Source organism: Microcaecilia unicolor, chromosome 11 (assembly GCF_901765095.1).
Source record: "Microcaecilia unicolor chromosome 11, aMicUni1.1, whole genome shotgun sequence".
NCBI lineage: Eukaryota > Metazoa > Chordata > Amphibia > Gymnophiona > Siphonopidae > Microcaecilia > Microcaecilia unicolor.
In genome coordinates, this window is record NC_044041.1 from 71,912,733 (window position 1) to 71,927,154 (window position 14,422).

General features: G+C 46.5%; 1 protein-coding gene across 4 annotated transcripts in view; it reads left to right on the forward strand.

Annotated features, from left to right (window-relative positions):
- Positions 1 to 14,422, forward strand: part of MIER2 (MIER family member 2) — a 76,905-nt gene that overhangs the window by 8,318 nt on the left and 54,165 nt on the right. For all 4 annotated transcript variants that reach the window (XM_030218671.1, XM_030218675.1, XM_030218674.1 and 1 more), the window contains 2 exons: positions 849 to 975; positions 5,990 to 6,099. In XM_030218671.1, the coding sequence (XP_030074531.1) occupies positions 849 to 975; positions 5,990 to 6,099 (237 nt within the window). The remainder of the gene's footprint in view (positions 1 to 848; positions 976 to 5,989; positions 6,100 to 14,422) is intronic.

Below are 14,422 nucleotides of genomic sequence, written 5' to 3' on the forward strand. Positions count from 1 at the left end.
ACCAAGCCAGGAAATTTCCTTTTCTCAGCAGTTGCCCATGTCTAAATTTGAACTTAGAGCTGAATCTTCCAAGACCGGAATGAATCAAAGAAATTTATTTCCTCCACCGTGACTCAGACTTGACACAGAGCCGTGTTTCAGTGTTACTTCCTGCCTCAGGAGTCTGCTAATATGTGACTATAGAGAAGAAACTCTCTTGAGTACAAAACATTATGGGTAGATGTACTAACAGAAAGCATTTGCTGTCAGTGGGTATTATGTTAGACCGCATCTACCACATTAGCAGTCTGGAGACAGGTGCTAATCGTGTCAAATCTTTGTTGTGGAAATACATTTTTTACAATTCATTCCTGTGTGTTGGAAGATTCATTTCTAACCCTACTGAGGTTCTGTAGTGATTTTTCATTCCACCATGTTAATGGTTTGTTTGGTCTAAATTTAAACCTACTCCGGAGGATGGCTTATCTACATAAGCAGAAACTTCATAACGCTTCTTAACACTGCTTGTGTAACTAAAGTTAGTAATGAAAACTGTACAATAAAATTTTGAAAGGATTCCTTGCTGAATAAACTATTTATGCACACACTGTAGTAATCAGCTAATTAATGCTGAGGTCTAAGGTCCCGAAGAAATGTTTGAAAACACAAGCTAAGGAACTTTGCTTTCTTAAACAAGTTTGAGCTTTTTATTTGCTTATTCCAGAGCTAGGACTGGTGCTGGTTATACTGACATTAACTTGCATGAATTCATTATTTTACACAATTAATGCAAGCTTTTTAGGGATGCTCTTTTTTTTAATTACTGTATTTATTTTTAATTTAAATAAAAATTTTCTGTCTTTCCTTAGCAAACAGCACGAATAGCCCAGGAGTTCTTTTCAAGTGAAGAAGAGGAGAGACAGTGTCCTACAGATGAGCAGAGCCCTTTACTCACATCTCATGATGCATCCGACATCTTCCTAAATAGAATTAGTTGTATGTTTAGTTTTATTCATTTGCTATTCCACCTTCTAGAGGAAGGCACAATGAGAATCACATAACTGATTTGAAATACACACTGTGAAGAATAATGGATACATAATGAGAAATAGAGGAAGGAAGCAAAAACAGCAGGCAGAATGATTGTATACAAAGATTGAAGGAATAGATGGATGCAAGAATGGTGGAAGATACATTAGCAGGGCCAGAGTTAAGCTGCTGATCTACAAAGGCAGGTCCAAGGAACAGTGGGGAAGGAAATGAGGTTTCTGTTCTTCCTTCCCCCAGGTCATAAAACATGGTGCTGAAGCAAGTACAATCAGGTTCCTGTTTAAGTTAAGTCAGAGGTTTCCAAACCTGTTCCTGGAGGCACCCCAGCCAGTCAGGTTTTCAGGATATCCCCAATGAATATTCATAATATATGAATCACAACTATGTGCAATTCAAAATCTTTATTATATCCAAACATAATCTTGCACAATGCATAAAAATTAAAACCTATAAGTTACTACATCCACACACTGCAATCTCACCACTCATCATACATTCATTAATTCCACTAACACATATTTTCATGTTTTATAGCTATATCTGAATATAGATATCTTGTTCTTTAATTTGTGCTATACAATGAATATTCATGAGATTTACATGTACTGCCTCCACTGCATACAAATCTCTTTCATGGCTATTCATTGTGGATATCCTGAGTAGCTGGGGTGCCTCTGGGACTAGGTTTGGGAACTACTGACAACTTTCAAAATGTGATGCCCTAGGCAGTTGGCTATACCTAAATTCAGGCTTAACTAAAAGGGCTGGGGAGAGACCAATATTGAACAAGGGCAAACTTCAGTGAAGGAATGCTTAAATGTATCCAACGCACCATGATTCTACAGCATATGAGAACATTATGATCTTAGTGGAGGCCCTGGATGCTGAATGTATAAAAAGGTTGCAAGAGCTTGAGCTATATCAGTGTGAAGAGGTGAGAACAAATTCTGAACTTAGGTAGGTTCTACTATGTTGTATTAGGAATGGACCTTATTTGCCATCACTTTCTAGGTTTCTGTGGTAATGCAGATGAGCGTAACTTTACAAAAGGGTGCCTAGGTGGTCAAGGCACATAGGTGCATTTGTTCTGATTGTTTTGTAAAGATTGGAATCCTCCAGAATCCCAATGGATGTGATGTCATAAACATATAAATACCCAATCTCATGCTAAATCCATCAAAATTCATCATTTCAGTTTTATCAATTTTTAGGACTATCACCTGGGAGCAGGAGCCAACCTATTAAACATGGAAGTATACAGTTCTTACACTCCTAACATCCTCATGTCAATTTTATAGCCAGTGTCCAGTATCTTACTTAACATTTTCTTCTAAATTCAAAAAATAATTATCTGAAATCAAATAGTAAGATGATTTAATAAAATATCAGGCAGGTATCGCTTGTGATCCAAAAAAAACCCAGATCAATCCACCACAGTTTGTTCTGTCTCTACGGATAGAACGTTCTTTGGAGGATGCATCTGGGATCAGGATCAAGGCTGGCGTGGCTTTGAGGGCAAGTCCAGTAGTTGGGAAGCAGGACTGGGGGCAGCCAGACTTCTACATTCTGTGCCCCAAAATTGGCAGGGAGAGAAAATATACCAGTATTTAATCATGAAGAAGTGAAACCTGTGCAGAATGCCAGATTCAACTGTGGCCACCTTGATGGGCAGACTCGGTGGACTATGCAGGTCTTTATCTGCTATGTTACTATGTAATTGATAAAAATTAAATGATATATTTGATGGATATTGGCTTGTGCTTGTTTTGTTTTATAAAGATAACAGATGTGCCTTTTCTAAAAGAGCCTATCCATAAACTTACACAGTTAAACTTAAGACAGGTGTAACTTTCCCCCCGGATTCTGTATATGGTGCCTGAAAATCTGCGTGGAAACTGAAGTGTATTCTGTAACCATGTACATAACTTAATTGGTTAACTAGCTAATCAGCACTGTTAATTGGATGTTAAGCAATTAGCACTAATTGGCTTTAATTGAGATTTATGCACACAACTCGCTAAGCATATTCTATAATGTAGTGTGCTTAAATTCTAAGTTGCAAAGTTGAAAAGGGGGTGGGATGGGGATGTTTCTGAAATATATGCATATTATTATAGAATACACCTGATCTGCGCCTACTTTAGGTGTTAGGACTTACACCAAGTAAAACGTGACCTAAATGGACATGATCAAATTTGGTTGCGTGGCGAGCCACTCGGCATATTCTATATACCACGCGGAAATTTGTCTATTCTGTAAAATTTAGGTGTACTTTAGAAAATACAACTAGGCATGATTTTTTTCCATGCAGATTTTTCAGACACCATATAAAGAATCTAGCCCTTTGAGTGCATGTGTCGTGGAAATTGGTGCATAAGATACATACATAAGTGTCAATCCTGCTCTTGCTCCATCTTTTATTTGCCCCTAGTCATGCCTATGGCTATATCATATAAAAGGTAGACACTGTCTTTTTCAAGTACTTCTATGCATGTATGTGCTGGGCAGTTTTACAGACACCTAGCTGAGCATACTCAAGAAACTCATATGGGAATAGAATTCTTTTATACAGGCTGCCTTATTTATGTGGCAGATACGCTTTGAAGTTACACCAGTTTTCAAAGGGAAAGTATGTGCATATTTCCCCTTTGAAAATTACCCAACAGCAAGGGCATGCAGTCATTTACCTTGTCTTTGGCATATACGGATTTGCCGGTTTATTTTGCATGCATACGTTATAAAATATGCAAATAAGTTCAAAGCCTGCCCCACTCCTAGGAACATGTCCGCCCAAATTGCTACACCACATATCTGCATAAGTGTAAGCCTGTATACCAGTGGTTCCCAAAATGTGCACTGTGGCACCCTGGTGCACCACAGCAAACTCTCAGGGGTGCCGTGGCGCATCGCTTCATACTTTCCCCTCCTGCAGGTCCAGCATCTGCCACTTCCTGCTTCTTCCCCCGCTGCAGTGTTTGCAGCTTACATTTTTGGGCTGTCCGCGATTCACACAGGAACTGTGGGAACTTCCCTCTGTCGCATATGGCCCTCACAACAGGAAGTTGTATCAGAGAGGGGCAGACAAAGCAGACTGGGAAGGCCCCGGAGTGCCTGTGTGGAGCACGGGTGGCCTGAAAATGTAAGCTGCAAGCACTGTAGCAGCGGCGGTGAAAAGAGAAGGAAGCTGCAGTGATTCTGGACCTACAGGAAGGAAAGTAGTGCTGGATTTGGGGAAGGCAGAGGGTTGCAGGGAAAGGGACTATGTGGTGGTGGGGGGGAGTGGGGACCTATGTGCCCGGGGTGGGGGTGGGGTGCTGCGAACCGAAAAAAGCTTGGGAACCCCTGCTATATACTCCAGTCAGTTTTGGGAAAGGAAATTTCTGTACATTAAGGAAGGAATTCAGTCAATGGTGTTGAAAAAATTCAGTGCTAAGCGCAATTCTTTAAAGAGCACTTGCTTATATAGAATAGTATTTAGCACAGATCCTGCGCCTAACTTTGGGAGCCGGACTTAGGCTGGCTGACACCTGGTGTAAAAGCCAGCACCCAAGTTAGGTGCAGTTAGGCAATATTCTGTAGTTCTGCGCACAACCTTTTGGAATGCCCCTGACACACGTATGGCCAAGCCCCTTTTAGGGTACGTACCATGGAGTTAGACACTGTGCTTTATAGGATGGTGCGCATCCAGATCCACATGCAAATTTTAATGACTGCCAATTAGCATCAATAATTGGTTAGCTAATTTTTGATGGTTCAGAGCTCATTAGCCAATTTCCCCCGAATTCTATATAGTGCGATTTAAGTTGAGGTTCGCAAATCCGGTTGTATTGTGAATTTGTTCATGCAGCTTAATTAGTTAACAAGCCAGTCAGCTCTGATAATTGCCAATTAAGCAATTATTGACACTAACTGCCATTAATTAGAATCTACGCGCACAACTGTCTAAGTGTATTCTGTAACGTGATGTGTGTAAATTCTAAATCGCATAGTTGTAAAGGGAGCGGGGCCATGAGTGTGGAATGGGTGGGTCGTGGGCATTTCACAAATCTATGTGCATTATAGAATACACCCGGTCCACGCTTAATTTAGGCGTCGGCATTTACTCCAAGTTTTACTTGGTGTAACTGCCCATAACTAAATCTAGTCACACGGATGAGCGCGTGGTGCATTCTGTAATCTATGTGGAAATTTAGACTTATTCTATAAAGTATGTCTAGGTGTATTTTTTTCTGCATGGATTTTTCAGATGCCATATATAGAATCTAGTTCTTTATGAGTTCACGCATCTTGGAAGGGTATGCAAATTAGGGCACCATATATGGAATCTTGGGGGTGGTGCTATTTTACCCTTGAAATCCCTTTGAAATTACCTCCTAAAGATCCAGATAGAGACATTGCACTCAGTAGTGTTGTAATCCTACAAGGACCTTTGTGCACAAAAGTAAGAAGCTTAAATAAAAATAAGCATGTTGTACCATAAGAGCACTCACCATCACCATTTACAGCTAGAGTTACTAACATACAATCCTGCATTAGTACATGTTAATGCCTCTAATGTATATTTTTACCACAGGTCCCGTTTTCAGGGCTGGCATTAGGGGAGTGCAAAGAGGGCATTTGCCCTGGGGCCCCAAGCTTGCCTGCAGCTAAAGGAGAGAGAACCTGCTGGTGGACTTTGGGGCCCCCTCTCCCACATTTCTGCCCTGGGCCTCAGCATGCTTATTACTGGCCTGTCTATTTTATGCAGGAGGTAGGTTTTAGCATTTTCTAACATGATAATGTATGTGAAGAACTCAAGCAGTTCTAAAGCACCATAATATGTATTTAGAATGTTTACTTCCGAAGCAGGCATGCTGTTGTCATGGTCCCCTATTTCTAAGTTTCAGCCCTTCAAAATATGAGCAGGAGTGGTGAATAAGTAAACTGGAATTTAAAACATTATCTTTATCTTCTCTAAAAGCAAACTATCTTGTGGATGAAGACAAGGAGCTCTACTCTTCCTCTTCTGATGTCTCATCTGCCTCAGAAGAATCCAAAGAGGGTTCCCTTCCATTAAATGAATGTAAACAAGTAAGGATCCCTCATCTTCCAAGTTTCTTTTCCAAGAAAGATACAATACTGGACACTCGCCTATATCCACCCCCTTCCCTACCCATAGACGACAGCGTCCCTCTCACTGAAACGCACTGAGCAGTCAATCTTATTTTGTTTGATTTATGCATCACTTCTACCATACATCTGAAGATGATTTACATTGAATGTTCAGGCTTTTCTGTAAGAGCCTCCCCATCCTGCACACTGAAGGGGAAGTTCTTGGTGAGGTACGTATGAGTGCTGGTATGCCCACTCTGCCACTTTCCACCGATGACATCCTTTGCTTAGTGCTCCAGTGAAGGAATACCCTAATGGTTAGAGTGGATTGCTGGGAACCAAGAAATCCAGAGCTCAAATCCCATTGCCACACCTTGAGATCGTGGGCAAGTACTTTACCATTCAATGCTTCAGATACAGCTTAAATTGTAAGTTCTCCAGGGGCAGGAAAATACCTGCAGGGCTTTAATATAGTTTACCTTGAGCTACTACTGAAAATGGTATGAGTGAAATCCAATTTTTGTATAATAGATTACCACAAAGTATTGAGCTCCTCCAGATGATACCTTTGTGCAGTGACAGCTCTTGCTTTCTGAGTGATATTTTTGAATGACAAACAATCGGCATTACTCATTAGAACATAAAATGACTATAAATGAAGAGTTGTCCTAGGGGTGGGTGTGAAGACTAAACTAGATCCTGCAGTGCCTGCTAGAGTCGATCTGTTAATGTTTATCCACTCCTACCCTAGCTGAGATGATATTTAAGCATCTCTCTGACCTCATGTGCAACTTTCTTCAAATCAGTCGCCTTACTTTCTTATTCTTCCTACTTTCTTACTCATCTATATGTTACAACTTTGCCTTACCCTTCACTACCAATTATAATGTTCTATTACGTATTGTGTAGTCATTGCAAGTAGTATACCATGCCATACTTTGTATTGTTACTTGAATATTTTTACTGCTGTAATTGCCTATTGCTCATGTTTGATCTATTCTTACTGTACACCGCCTTGAGTGAATTCCTTCAAAAAGGCGGTAAATAAGTCCTAATAAATAAATAAATAAATAAATAAGAATAACCTTATTGGGTCAGACCAATGGTCCATCTAGTCCAATATCCTGTTTCCAACAGTGACCAATCCAGGTCACAAGTACCTGGCAGAAACCCAAATAATAGCAACATTCCATGCTACCAATCCCATGGCATTCAGTGACTTCTCCATATCTATCACAATAGCAGACTATGGATTTTTCCACCTGAAGCTTGTCCAAACCTTTTTTAAACCTAGATATGCTAATCGCTGTCACCACATCCTCTGGTAACGGGTTCCAGAGCTTAACTATTCATTGAGTGAAAAAATATTTCCTTCTATTTTAAAAGCATTTCCATGTAACTTCATTGAGTGTCTCCTAGTCTTTGTACTTTTTGAGAGTAAAAAATTGATTCACTTTTACCTGTTCTACATCACTCAGGATTTTGTAGACCTCTATCATATCTCCCTATAGCTGTCTCTTTTCCAAGCTGAAGAGCCCAAACCTCTTTAGCCTTTCCTCATATGAGAGGAGTTCTATTCCCTTTACCATTTTGGTCACTCTTCTTTGAACCTTTTCTAATTCTGCTATATCTTTTTTGAGATACGGTGACCAGAATTGAATGCAGTACTCAAAGTGAAGTTGCACCATGGAACGATACAGAGACATTTTAATATTTGTGGTCTTATTTTGCATCCCTTTCCTAATAATTACAAGCATCCTGTTTCCTTTTTTTTTGCCACTGCCGCACACTGGGCAGAAGATTTCAGCATATTGTCTACAATTATACCCAGATCTTTCATGCTGATTTCTAAGGCAGATCCTAGCATCAGGAAACTATGATTTGGATTATTCTTCCCAATGTGCATCACTTTGTAATATCCACATTAAATTTCATCTGCCATTTGGATGCCCAGTCTTCCAGTTTCCTAAGGTCTTCTTACAATTTATAACAACTTTGAATTTTGTTTCACCTGTAAGTTGAATCACCTCACTCGTCGTTCCATTTTCCAGATCATTTATAAATATATTAAACAGCACCAGTCCCAGTACAGATCCCTGCGGCATTTCACTATTCACCCTCCTCGGTTGAAAAAAATGGCCATTTAACTGTACCTGCTATTTTCTGTCCAATAACCAATTCTTAATGCACAGAAGGACAATGCCTCCTAACCCATGACTTTTTATGTTTAAATCATTTTTATTGATGACAGAGAACAAATACAATGCAAGTAGCATTTATACCAATATCATCAAATAGATTTGCAAGAGTCCCTCTACTAACATCCTGTTCTACCTTCTCCTGACCAATCCCTTTCCTACTTCCTACCTCCCCCCCCCCCCCCCCCCCCCACCCTCCTCCCCACTCCCTCCCTTCTTCCAAGTTACAATCAGCAAGGCCTGAAGGACCTGGGCTTCCTGGTTCAGGATACGGCTCTGCACCAATTTTCTCAGGAGTCTCTTAAAGGAACTTTGTCAAAAGGTTTTTGAAAATCTGGTTCCATATCATCAAGCTGATCAATCCATAGACTGGTGGGTTGTGTCCATCTACCAGCAGGTGGAGATAGAGAGCAAACTTTTGCCTCCCTATATGTGGTCATGTGCTGCCGGAAACTCCTCAGTATGTTCTCTATCTCAGCAGGTGGTGGTCACACACAGCAGCAGCTCTGGCTAGGCCTCCAAGCCTAATCCTTAGGTTTTGTTGAGGCCTGGGGTTGAGGGCTCTTTTGAGCAAGTGCAAACCTGGTGGTGCCAGGTCCCTCCTTTTCTCCCCCCTCCCGCTGGCTCCGTTTAAAAAAAAAAAAAAAAAATTTTTGAACGTCTTTAAAGGCGTTTAATTCGACGTTTCTTTAAACGTTCATTGCAGCTACTCACTGGGACACCAGTTCGTTACAGCTCGGAGCGGCAAGCAGGTAATTTTACCTTTTTATAGCGGGCAGGGGGTTCCCCGATTCTTCTCCTCGTGGCATATGGCGTCGGAGGGCGAGGGCGCAAAGGGTCGCTCCCCGGATCGCTGGAGCGCTTCTAGAGGGGATGCGGGGGTTTTACAACCTGATTCGCCCTTGATGGGTGACAGTTTAGTGACCGATGAATGTCCCGGTCGTTCCTCCGGCGTGGCGGTTTTTTCCCGCCATAAACGCCCATCCCCCGCTCCTCGCCTCCGCCATCTTGGCCGGCCACGCGGCTCGGACGGCTTCTTCGTGGGCCGCCCTTGAGGTTGGAGACATTAATGCCATGAACGCCCTTAATTTGGGCGACGGCACAAAGCGGCTAAAGTTAAGCGCCGTTCTTCCCGCGCGGCTCCTTCGCGGAGTTTCGCGCCGGACGCCATTTTGGGATGCGCAGCATGTCTCTCCCCCGCTATTGCGAGCGCCGGTTGAGAGTGCGTCTAGGGCTGTTGCCCAGGCTGCGGAAGTGCACAGTCTGGGGGGTTTCTCCCCCGAGTTTGTTTTGCTGCTGCATCAGGCTTTCCTCATGCAAAACGCTGCCCCTGCTCCCTCTTCTGATAAAGAGGTTGAGGTTCCCAGAGGTAAACGCCCTCGGGTTGATTTCCAGGCCTTGGAGGACTTTGTCTCCTCCGATATAGATGAGGGCAGCGTGTCTGAGGTCTCCCAACGGTCCTTTGCGGATTCCTTGGAGGAGATAGATCCCCGCTCGGATGGAGCGGATGACCCCTCTGCAGCGCGGCTTTTTAGCCCAGAGGATTTGCCCAACCTGTTGTTACAGGCCATGGACACTTTGAAGATTTCCTCTCCGGAGGACGTCTCTCCCTCAGCCCCTGTTGGCTCTGCCATTATGCTGGGGACGAAGCGCCCGCCTAGATCCTTCCACGTGCATGATGCCATGCACACCTTAATTGCGGCTCAATGGGATGTCCCGGAAACGAGCCTTAAAGTGGCTAGGGCTATGTCCCGCCTCTATCCTTTGGCTGTGAGTGAACGTGAGGCCTATCTGTGGCCTACCGTGGATTCTTTAATCACTGCGGTGACTAAGAAAACGGCGTTGCCGGTGGAAGGTGGCACAGCCCTAAAGGACGCCCAAGACAGAAGATTGGAGGCGGCCTTAAGGTCGTCCTTTGAGGCAGCTGCTTTAAGTTTGCAGGCCTCAGTTTGCGGCTCCTATGTGGCCAGGGCGTGCCTGACTATGGTGCAGCGGGCTTCCCCCTCGGATCTTTCCTTGAGGGCTGATTGGCCGGCCCTGGAATCGGGCTTAGCCTATTTGGCAGACTTGCTGTATGATGTCTTGAGAGCCTCAGCTAAAGGCATGGCTCAGACAGTCTCTGCGCGGCGGTGGCTTTGGCTGAAACATTGGTCTGCTGACCACGCCTCTAAATCCCGCCTGGCTAGATTGCCTTTTAAAGGCAAGCTGCTCTTTGGGGTCGAGCTGGACAAAATCGTGACCGATCTCGGCACGTCTAAGGGCAAGAAATTACCAGAGGTCAGGGCTCGGGCTAGTACTCGTCCCGGTACCTCCAGAGGACGGTTGCTGGAAGCCCGTCGGTACCGCCCGGGCAAGTCGGGTTCCTCTGCCCCCTCTTCCTTCAAGAGGAATTTCTCCCCCAAGCAGCATTCCGTTCGCAGAGACCGCCGTCCCGGAGGTGCTCCCTCCGGTCCTCCCCCAGGGTCTCGTACCCAATGACGGGGCCTTGGTCCACGCCCCAGTGCAGATTGGAGGACGGCTGTCCTCGTTTCTGGGCGAGTGGACCACTATAACTTCAGACGCGTGGGTGCTGGAAGTCATCAGAGACGGCTACAAGCTAGAGTTCTGCCAACCCTTAAGAGACGGGTTTGTACTCTCTCCCTGCAAGTCTCCGGTCAAGCTGTGGCAGTGCAGCAGACCTTGGACAACCTGATCCGCCTGGGTGCGGTCGTTCCGGTGCCAAAAAATCAGATTGGCAAGGGACGTTACTCCATTTACTTTGTGGTTCCAAAGAAAGGAGGTTCTGTCCGGCCTATCCTCGACCTCAAAGGGGTCAATCGGGCCTGGAAAGTGAGGCACTTTCGCATGGAGACTCTCCGCTCTGTTATAGCGGCAGTGAAGGCAGGAGAGTTCTTGGCTTCCTTGGACATCAAGGAAGCGTACCTGCATATTCCCATCTGGCCTCCTCTCCAACGCTTTCTGCGTTTTACAGTCCTGAGACGACACTTCCAGTTCAGAGCCCTCCCTTTCGGGTTGGCTACTGCTCCGTGGACCTTTTCCAAAGTAATGGGGGTCATAGCGGCCTTCCTGCTAAAGGAAGGAGTACAAGTCCATCCTTATCTGGACGTCTGGTTGATCCGAGCCCCCTCTTATGCAGAGTGCGGCAAAGCTATGGACCGGGTAGTTGCTCTTGTGAGCTCCCTGGGATGGATCATCAACTGGAAGACGAGCCAGCTGCGCCCGACTCAGTCCCTGGAGTATCTGGGAGTTCGATTCGACACCCTAGTGGGCAGAGTGTTCCTGCCAGACAATCGGATTGTCAAGCTTCAGGCTCAGGTGGACTAGTTCCTAGTAGCCTCTCCTATTCGGGCTTGGGACTACGTGCAGCTGTTGGGCTCTATGACGGCCACGATGGAAGTAGTGCCCTGGGCCAGGGCTCATATGAGACCACTACAGCTATCTCTGCTGCTGCGCTGGACTCCGATGTCGGAGGATTATGCTGTGCGCCTTCCCGTGGACCCAGCAGTGCGCAAGGCGCTGAGCTGGTGGACGCAGACAGACAAGTTGTCTGCAGGATTGCCTCTGGTGACCCCGGAGTGGATTGTCGTCACGACAGACGCCTCTTTGATGGGCTGGGGAGCCCACTGCTTGGGAAGGACAGCGCAGGGGCTCTAGTCTCCTGCAGAGGCAAGTGGTCTATCAACCTCCTGGAACTCAGAGCCATTCGGTTGGTGTTATTGGAGTTCATCCCGGTACTGGTGTTGTAGCCTGTACGGGTCCTGTCGGACAATGCCACGGCTGTGGCCTATATCAACCGCCAGGGAGGTACCAAGAGCGCCCCTCTAGCCAAGGAGGCTATGAGTCTTTGCCAGTGGGCGGAAGCGAACCTGGAGCAGCTTTCAGCGGCCCACATTGCCGGAGTCATGAATGTCAAGGTGGACTTTCTCAGTCGCCATACCTTGGAGCCCGGAGAGTGGCAACTATCTGCTCAGGCGTTCTTGGACATCACGAAGCGCTGGGGCCAGCCGAGCCTAGATCTGATGGCGTCATCGGCCAATTGCCAAGTGCCGCGCTTTTTCAGCAGAGGACGGGACCCTCGATCCCTGGGAGTAGATGCTCTTCTCCAACAGTGGCCGACACAAGAGCTCCTCTATGTGTTCCCGCCCTGGCCCATGTTGGGCAGGGTGCTAGACCGGGTGGCAAAGCATCCCGGCAGGGTAATCCTGGTGGGTCCGGATTGGCCCAGACGTCCCTGGTATGCGGACTTGATCAGGCTCTCAGTCGACGATCCTCTGCGGCTGTCAGTGGAGCAGGGCCTGTTACATCAGGGTCCCGTGGTGATGGAGGATCCCTCTCCCTTTGGTCTTACGGCCTGGCTATTGAGCGGCAGCGTCTGAGGAAGAAGGGCTTCTCAGACAAGGTCATCGCCACTATGCTGAGAGCGAGGAAGCGCTCTACTTCTACTGCTTACGCCAGGGTTTGGCGTATCTTTGCAGCATGGTGTGAAGCAGGCTCACTTTCTCCCTTCACTGCTCCAATTTCTTCAGTGTTGGCGTTCCTGCAAGAAGGTCTGGAGAAAGGCCTGTCGCTCAGTTCCCTTAAAGTCCAGGTAGCGGCTCTGGCTTGCTTCAGGGGCCGCCTGAAGGGTGCTTCCCTGGCTTCGCAGCCAGATGTGGTGCGCTTTCTCAAGGGAGTTAATCACCTGCGCCCTCCTCTGCACTCAGTGGTGCCTGCGTGGAATCTCAACCTGGTGCTAAGAGCTTTGCAGAAGCCGCCTTTTGAACCCTTGTCGAGGGCATCTCTGAAAGACCTGACGTTGAAAGCAGTCTTTTTGGTGGCTATCACTTCAGCCAGAAGAGTTTCCGAGCTCCAGGCGCTCTCATGTCGAGAGCCTTTTCTGCAGTTCACTGAGGCAGGAGTGACTATTCGCACAGTGCCTTCCTTCCTGCCCAAGATTGTTTCTCGCTTCCATGTGAATCAGCAGCTCTGTCTCCCTCCCTTTCGTAGGGAGGACTACCCAGAGGAGTACTCCGCTCTTGAATATCTGGATGTGAGACGAGTCATCATCAGATACTTGGAAGTGACCAATGATTTCCGGAAATCGGATCATCTGTTTGTCCTGTTTGCAGGTCCTCGTAAGGGTCTGCAGGCTGCTAAGCCTACAGTGGCAAGATGGGTCAAGGAAGCCATTGCAGCGGCTTATGTGGCCGCGGGGAAGGTGCCGCCTATCCAGCTGAAGGCTCACTCCACGAGAGCTCAGGCGGCCTCGATGGCAGAGGCCGGATCCGTCTCCTTGGAAGAGATATGCAAGGCGGCAACGGGGGCTTCGGCTCATACATTCTCCAAGCATTACCGTTTGACTGTGGCTGCACGGGCGGAGGCCCGGTTTGGAGCTTCAGTGTTGAGGTCAGGGATTTCTATGTCCCGCCCTGGGTGAGTACTGCTTCGGTACATCCCACCAGTCTATGGATTGATCAGCTTGATGATATGGAAGGTAAAATTATGTATAATCATACCTGATAATTTTCTTTCCATTAATCATAGCTGATCAATCCATAGCCCCTCCCAGATATCTGTACTGTTTATATTCTGGTTGAATTTTAGGTTCAAGTTTAGCCTTCAGTTACTTCAGGAGGACTTCGTGTTCAAGTTCTTCTTTCACTTGGATTCTTCAAGAGTTGAGACGAGTTTGTGTTACAGTGAGCTGCTGCATTCCTCTCCCCTCCGTTTTACGGGGCTGGATTGAGACATAAATTCTGCCGGCACTCCCTCCCGCTTCGTGCGGCTGTAGGGCAGCTTTGTACCCCTCCCGCTTCGGCGGTGTTAGGGTCAGTCAGCTCCTCCCGCGGTTGCGGTTGCAGGATAAGCCAGATCCCCCCGCATCGGCGGGTGTGGTGTCCCTCCCCCGCTCCGCGGGGATGAGCTGGACGGATTCCCCTCCCCCACTTGTGTGGGGATGAGCTGGGTTAATTCCCCTCCCCCGTTTCGGCGGTGGTGAGCTGGGCAGAGTGTCCCTTCGTGGGTGTAATTCTCTAAGTGCTGAGTCCTGCGGATGGAGCTTTGATATCGACATACTGAGGAGTTTCCGGCAGCACATGACCACATATAGGGAGGCAAAAGTTTGC